Raw genomic sequence first — 8,567 nt, forward strand, 5'->3', positions numbered from 1 at the left:
CATTTAGCGGGTTTGGCTTAATCCTCGGATATTTTGGCTTGCACAAAATATCTCAATACTTATAATATTAATGATAAAACTTAAAGCCAATCTCAAAATATTAAAAAATAAGTTCTGTCATCAATCAAACGTCCTTTGCCCCATTTTAAATGTGGATTTCAAAAAATGTAATTTAATCCTTTGGCTTTATAAAAAGTATCATTTTTGGGTAACAATTAAATTATCACAATTTTTTAAAAATGACATTTTTTATGAGACAAATTTTGTAAGTCACATTTTTTTAAATTGATATTTAAAATGAAACAAAAGAAGTAATTATTATATAGTAGTAACGAATTAGTTGTTAGAAAAGATGGATTAATCAGATGTCACCGTACTCAATTCCAACATCTTCCTCACAAATTTAGTCAAAAAAATTATAAGAGTGCAAAATTTTTATTAAAATTGTAATCACTAAAGCTGCTCAAAATAATTATAATCACTAAAGCTACTCAAAATAACTTGAGGCCTTAAGTAAAAATTAAAAAGTGGTCGTTTAATAATATATCAATATTAAATAATATTTATTTAAAAATCATACTTCTCACTTTGTGAAATGCAAAAATATTAATTAGATTCTTGTATTTAAGTTTGGTTAAAATACACAAATATATGAAATATATATATATATATATATATATATATATATACAAAAAATTAAAATAACAAAATTTAATAAAACTAAAAATAATTAAAGAAAAAGAACAATAAAACCTGATTTAGAAAACTCTAATCTAATGCTCTTACAAATTCTTTGGTATAATAAAAAATGAGTTCAAATTCAGAGTATGAGTATTGAGCGGATAAAAAAAGGAATTATATACACTTATAATGAGAGATGAAGTAGACTACTTGTTGAGAGAGGAGAGAAAGTATGTGAGGAATAATAAATAAAATAAATAAATAAAAGAAAAAAATTTAAAAAATTATATGAAAAGTTTCAACACCCTCCCAAACTCACGGTAAAATACATAAATATTCATTACGGGTATACTTTATGAAAAAAGAAAAAAGAAAAAAGTAGTGTTATTGTAAAAAGACAAAGAGTAATGACACCTTTTTTTTTATTTTTATTTTTATTTTTATTTTTAAAACAAATACGCACCCACTGTACTGCCATTCCATTGAAATTCGAATTTTTGATTTTTTCTTTAAAAAGAAAAGAGTAATACTTGAGCCGATTAATTTGGCCGAATTATAGTCCGAATCTGACGTGCATGTGTCACGTCATTTAACTTCCTCGATATTTCCTTTGCCAGAAAAAAATGCAGAAAGACGAGAAGCTAAATCCTCTCTCTCTCTCTCTCTCATCCACGATATGTTCCTTCCTGGTGGAATTATGTCCTCGCATATGCTGCCACTTCAATTCAATAATAAAAAATAAAAAATAAAAAATTTGCTTCTTCAAACAACCCATCCCAGACAAAAAAATATATCATTATTATCTTTATAAAAGATTAAAAAAATAATAATTTAAATTAAATAAAATTATACTAGTTCTATATCTTTAATAACTTATATACAAAAAAATTAATAATCATAAAATTTGTCATTTAATACGTAACAATTAAAAATATTAATATATATAATATTATTATTGTTGTTCGCGTTTTGTATTTGAGTCTCAAAACATAAATGAAGTGAATGCATTTTTATTAAACAATGAGAGGACATAAGTATATTTATTTTTATCTTTTAAATTAATACACATGTGTATATGTAAATAAAGTAACGCTGAGTGTATCACAATCGCAATCTTTTCTAATCCAAAAGGCTTAAAATTTTAGTTCAGGAATGACCCATCTTCCCTTAAACATCCATCTTATGTTGAAACAGAGAAATAGCCCCATCATACTTTCTTCAACTCATGAGTAAAAAAATCAAGGGCTTGACTGAACAACCTCTCCTTTGTTAATTCAATTCTTTTTTTCCCATTTGAATTTGCCAAATCAAAAGAGAGAACTAAAACCGGAGAGAAGAGAATGAGGAAGATCGAGATGAAAAGAGAGAAGCCAGAATCAGATACATAGAAGAGATGAGATAAAAAGAACTGGTAAAGATTGAGATAGAGAGAAGAAAAGAAGATGAAGTTAGGAAAAATCGAGGAGATAATATCGAAGAGAGAGAAAACGTTTTAGAAGAAGGAATGACGTGGCACAGCCAAATTGGATTCGGATTATAATTAGGCCAAAACCGTCCCACCAAGTATCATTATTCTTAATGATATAAATGGGATCGATATTAAGATTATGTACGAGGAGGAGAAGCAGGGAGAAATAGGTAGGGAAAAAAAAAAATATATATATATATATATATATAAGGATATAAATTTTTGAGTTCAATATTTTTGTCTTAAAAAATGTGAATGAAGAGTAGAGAAAAAATAAAAAATTATTTTAGAATATAATTTTTTTAGTCTTAGTATTAAATTTTTATATTTATTAATTTTTAATAATATTAAAAAATAATTAAAATATAACTTATATATAATAAAATTTAAAATTTTAAAACCTTTTTAAATTGGAGGCAATATTTAAAAAGAAAGTATTCCAAGTGGATGGTGCCACCACACAACGATGTGACATCTGTCAGTAGCAAATGCCGCGTCGCATAACAAGGGCATTGTCATAATTTCATTCCCCTAATGGATAATGTAATATAAGTATATAAGGACAATGTTCACCTACACACTGATGAGTAGCTTCACCTATTTATTTTTTGTGTGTTTCAATAACAATTTAACATAACAGTTTTAATAAAAAAAATTTCACATTCATTCGAAAAAATACAGAAAGATATGAGTTATTTTTTTTATTAAAATAAATATGATAAATTATTATTGAAGCACATAAATAGTGAATAAGATGGAACTACTAGGTGAGTAATTAAACATTATCCGTTACCGTACAAATGTTTAGTCATACTTTGATTTTCTTGAGATTTTCTATACTTTTTAGCGCCTATAAATACACTATCCTCCACATCCATTTTCCATAAGATCAGAAATTCGCAATCCATTTAAAGAAAAGAGAAAGTAGCTTGAGAGAGATAATGGCAGGAATGATGAATAAGATCGGAGAGACCCTCAAGGGAGGCAACAAGGAGGAGGACAAGAACAAGGCGGAGCACCACGTCGGAGGTCAGAACAATCCGGGGCAGTATGGCGGAGGTCTGCACAATCAGGGGCAGCAAGGCGGAGGTCTGCACAATCAGGGGCAGCAAGGCGGAGGTCTGCACAATCAGGGGCAGTATGGCGGAGGTCAGACCAATCCGGGGCAGTATGGCGGCGATACGAAGCCGGTGCAACAAAGTGGCCAGCCCCCCAAGGAAGGAATATTGGATAAGGTCAAGGACAAGATCCATGGCGATGGCCAAGTCAAAGGCGAGAAAAAGAAGAAGGAGAAGAAGAAGCACGAGGACGGTCATGAGAGCAGCAGCGACAGCGATTAGATATCTCCGCTTCTACGCTCCTATCTAGGTATATACCGTCTATACATGTATAATATAATATATGTATATATATATATGTTTACTGTCAAGTTCATATGGATCAACAGAGATACGCTTATATATATATATATATATATATAAATATGTCATATTTATTTTTGTTTATATATACACTTTTCATTTATCTATAAATGCAATATTTGGCTCATCTAATTTGACTTTTGTTCATTGTGTGGTTTTTTCGGTTGCAGCTAGGTGGATGGAGTGGCGTGGAAGGAGTTTTTTTTTTAAAGTTCTTAGTGTTGCCAAAATAAAAACAGAAAAGAAAAACGTTTCAGTAGCTACTTCATAACAGTATTATTATGGAGTGTTACTATGGAGTGTTATGTATACGCAAGAATGAGTGAGTGAATGTAATGCCTAGTATGTTATCTTAGTTTTATATTGTGCTAATAATATCGTGTTTCTGTATTATTGGATATTTTGTATTTGTCTTGGTTCTAGCTTTTTTTTTATCTTGGGCCACTTTTTACGGAACGCAGTCGGAGATAACCGTAACCGTGTATATAGAGAAATATATCTTCGATGCTGTCATTTCGAAATGCCCGCTTCAATCCTTTTCTGTGTTCCTTTTTTGGGAAAAAATAAATTTGGTGCTTGTTTTACTATGGCCATACGGACTACCTTGACCAAAGACCAAGTAAAATGATACGTAGTATTTATAGTATGACGTAACACGACTGTTATCTGTTGTTAGCATATGGATCCATTAATTATTAATCACCAAATAAAATACTTAAACAATTCTTATTTATAATTGGACAAATTTACTTTGTACGAGGGCTGAATACTAACGAATGAAAATATTGTTGTTGCGCGCACCATGGAGAATGCACCTCGAGGACTAATGTGTAATTTGGAAAAAGATACGATGGTCTCAAATCAACTTTTTTATGTGTTTAATTTAGTTAAAAATTACAACAGTTTATTATTTTTTTTTAGAGCGTGTATTAACAACAAAAATAAAAATAAAAATAAAAAATTGATTCATTTGAGAATTTCACCAAAAAATAAAAATAAAAAATCGTTAAGACTCATGATCAGCTCAGTCAATTAATTATTATTCAAATTTGTAACTAATATTTTCTGATTTCAATCCTAGGTTTTAGTTTCACAATGAGTATGATATCGAGAGAAGCTCAAAAATGTTTAAACATGAACAACGAATCTTCTTAACTTTAAAAAAAAAGTATTCCAAGTGGACGGTGTACCAAACCATGATGTGACATCTGTCATGCAAATGCCGCGTCGCATAACAAGGGCATTGTCATTATTTCACTCCCCTAATGGATAATGTAATATAATTATATAAGGTAAAAATAAAAAAATCCCAACTATTGACATATTTACAACACCCTTCTGGATTACGAAATTTACAAAAATAAACCCCTAAATTATGCATTCTTATTGCAGTTTATCCCGCCATGCCCATGTGATCAAATGACACACAATATTATACTAAAGCATCAAAATTGATAACACCTTTATACGGAAAAGATTTTAAGACCCTTCTTCCAATACGTTTTTTTAAAATTTTTGTAAGTCAATTCTCTTTCTATATAGATATATCTTTTTACAGTATGTATAAATCTTTCTTTTCAAAAATTCATATTTGTATATAATTCTATATATAAAATCTCACTGAAACAATATCTATATATATATATAAAAAGAAACTATAACTAAAAATGAAATCAATCAATCAGATATTTGAATGGCATCCACAAATTTACTGCGACTACTTTTTAGGTCTCATTTTAAATATTGTCTGTTCTGAAAGACATATTTAAAATGGATCAAAGTACTTAAGTTAAGAAAACACAAAAATAAATAAATCCTGAACTGTAAAATTTACAAAGCTCAAAGTTGTTTTGCCACCCAATCCCAAATAGAAATTGGGAACAGGAAGAAAAAATTGAAGATTGAGGTCTAAACAGGTGATGCATTTGGAAGCTACACTTCGGATCGCTTTCCCTCCTATCATCAACAAGAGATAGTAAAAGATGATTGAGGTCTAAACAGGTGATGCATTTGGAAGCTGAGGAAGATTTCTCTGTTTTTTTAGTGTCGTTTCTCTGATGATGGAGATGATGATGATGATGACGACGACGAAATTTCAAAAAATTCGATATATATATCGATCGATTATCTGGTCTAAAATCGGGGATCCAAGCTTTATCATTTGATCAAATCAATGATTGGAGAGTTGAGAAAACATGAGTTGTGATATTTGAGGTCATCGGAGTCCGCCTGGTAGTCTTCCTTGAAGATGTTGCAAGAGATTTTACCAAAAAGTACATACAAAATTTGTTGGAGATCCAGATATTGTCTTTGTTCAGTTTTAGGGCGTGAATGAGGGAGGAGGAGGAGGAGGAGGGGAGGGTTGGTTTGCCACGTGTTGTTTATAGTGGTATTATATGTTTAACTTATCCGTTGGTGTGTTGTCACATTATTATTGGATGCTCCGATTTCACTAAGCCACGTTATCAGTTTAAGAGGATAAAGATTAAAGAGGAGTACTAATTGCACCCTTCACGATGCCGGTTCTTACTAGTCACAAATTTTATAATTTTATGTTTACTTAAAAGGTGTAAAAAAATTAAAAATATAAATTTTTAAGACAAATTTATTCTTTAATATTTTTTTATCTCTCTTCTTTTATTTTCTTCTCACTTAATTAATGTTTATGTGTATATTTTGTCATTATATATATATACATATATATCACTTATTATCAATATATAACACTTATGCATATATATATAGTTAAAATATAATTAAAAAAGAAAATAAAATAATTAATTCTTATAATATTACTCGTTTTGACAAATTCAAAAATAAAGAAAATAATATGAGTTGTAATTATAAAAATTGAATGTAAATACATATATGCACATATATATATATAATTAAAATATAATTAAAAAAATAAAATAATCCATTCTTATAATATTATTTGTTTTAACAAATTAAAAAGAAAAAGATATACTATATTTTCGTTTTTTTTTTTGATAATGATGAGGATAGATCATCAAAAAGGAGAGATAAGAAAAGGGTAAGGGTAATTTTGTGACCTATTGATGCTTCAATGGACAAGTTCTTAAGAAAGATTTTGTTATAGTGAATGAAAGTGATCAGTCTACCGTTAATTCATAGCTTCTATTTTTTTATTTTATTTTATTTTATTTATTTATTTTTTTTTGGTAATGATGAGGATGGGACCAGAAAAAGAGACATAAGAAAAGGGTCAAGGGTAATTTTGTCAATAAGAGGGGAATGGTCTTTTGTTGTACTCTTTAGCGCCTATAAATATACACGATCCTCCACATCCAATTTCCATCAGATCAAATCACAAATTCGCAATCCATTTTAAGAGAAGAGAAAGTAGAGAGAGAAAATGGCAGGAATCATGCATAAGATCGGAGAGACCCTCCACATGGGAGGCAACAAGGAGGAGGACAAGAAGAAGGCGGAGCACCACGTCGGAGAACAGCACAAGCCGGAGCACTATAGCGGAGATCAGCACAAGCCGGAGCACTATGGCGGAGATCACAAGCCGGAGCAACACAGTGGCCAGCCCAAGGAAGGATTCATGGATAAGGTGAAGGACAAGATCCATGGCGATAAGAGCCATGGCGATGGCCAAGACAAGGGCGAGAAAAAGAAGAAAAAGGAGAAGAAGAAGCACCACGACGGTCATGAGAGCAGCAGCAGCAGCGACAGCGATTAGATCTCATAGATCTCTCCGCTTTTACGCTCCTATCTAGGTACATACATGTATAATATAATATAATATAATATATGTATATATAAACTGTCGAATTCATATGGATCAACGGAGATACGCTTATATATATATATATATCCAATTTTTTTTTTATTTTTTTTTATTTTTTTATTTTTTTGTTTTTTATTTTTTTTTTTAACATTCATATATATGGATCAAAATAGACGCGCTTATATATATGTGTAAATATATCCCTTTTATTTTTGTTTTTTTAACATACATATATGTGGATCGTGTTTGTGTAAATATATCCATTTTATTTTTGTTTTATATATATATATATATACACACTTTTCATTTATATATAAATGCAATATTTGGCTAGTCTAATTTAACTTCTTAATTCTGTGTTTTTTGGTTGTTGCAGCTAGGTGGATGGAGTGATGTGGAAGGAGTTTTTATTTTTTTTTAAGTTACTGTTGCCAAAATAAAAATAAAAACAGAAAAGAAAAAAGAAATGGATATTTGCTGTTTGAATAGCTACTTCCGAACAGTATTATTATGGAGTTTGTCTTTACTCGAGTGAAGGAGTGAATGTAATGCCTAGTACGTTATGTTTATATTGTGCTAATAATATTGTTGTGTTTATGGATTTATTATTGATATTTTGTATTTGTCTTGGTTCTTGATTATCTAATTTATCTTATCCTTTTCTGTGTTACTTTTTTGGAAAATTTAAATTTGGTATTATAGTGCATAGTCACCAAAGACCATAGAAAATGATATTTCTATGACATAACAGGACAGGACTGTGTTGTGAGCATCTGGACTGTGTTGGACAAATCTCCTTTGTACGGTGAAAACTAACGAATGAAAAATTGTTGCACCGTACATGGTGTAAGGTGTAATTTGGAAAAAGATCTGAGGGTATCAATCAACTTTTTCATGTTTTTAATTTAGTTCAAAGCTACGACAGTTTCATAGCATTATTAAGAATTTCACCTAGCAATAAGAAATTTTTTGATTTATTGAGGTTTATTTTTTCTTCCAAAAAATAAAAATAAAAAATAAGAATTTTTTCTTCCGAAAAATAAAAACAAAAACATAAATGAGGTATATACGCACCACAAAAATGAGATGGATAGAGAGGGATTTGAGGCGGGCATTTGTCGGTTGGCCTTGTTCAGTGTTAAGCTCGACGAGTATAATGCAGTTCGGATTTGGCCTGGTCCGATCTTCGGCTACCAAGCCCCAAGTGTGTTTTTTTGGGAAACAAGATTACAATCCAATT

At 30.2% G+C, this 8,567-nt stretch overlaps 2 protein-coding genes across 2 annotated transcripts; both read left to right on the plus strand.

The window, feature by feature from the left end:
- The first annotated feature begins 3,015 nt into the window (after positions 1–3,015).
- LOC132313703 (protein SRC1-like) lies at positions 3,016–3,970 on the plus strand. Its single transcript, XM_059812607.1, has 2 exons — positions 3,016–3,517; positions 3,741–3,970. Exon 1 carries the CDS (start codon positions 3,091–3,093, stop codon positions 3,487–3,489), a length of 399 nt encoding a protein of 132 aa, XP_059668590.1. The 5' UTR covers positions 3,016–3,090; the 3' UTR covers positions 3,490–3,517; positions 3,741–3,970.
- A 2,897-nt stretch (positions 3,971–6,867) lies between these two features.
- On the plus strand, positions 6,868–7,932 carry LOC132313704 (protein SRC1-like). Its single transcript, XM_059812608.1, has 2 exons — positions 6,868–7,316; positions 7,704–7,932. The coding sequence occupies exon 1, from the start codon at positions 6,947–6,949 to the stop codon at positions 7,277–7,279; it is 333 nt and encodes a 110-aa protein (XP_059668591.1). The 5' UTR covers positions 6,868–6,946; the 3' UTR covers positions 7,280–7,316; positions 7,704–7,932.
- Positions 7,933–8,567: the final 635 nt, after the last annotated feature.

This window comes from Cornus florida, unplaced genomic scaffold, assembly GCF_030987335.1.
Source record: "Cornus florida cultivar Cherokee Brave unplaced genomic scaffold, ASM3098733v1 CherokeeBrave_3.0.0_Hap2_Chr06, whole genome shotgun sequence".
Classification (NCBI taxonomy): domain Eukaryota; kingdom Viridiplantae; phylum Streptophyta; class Magnoliopsida; order Cornales; family Cornaceae; genus Cornus; species Cornus florida.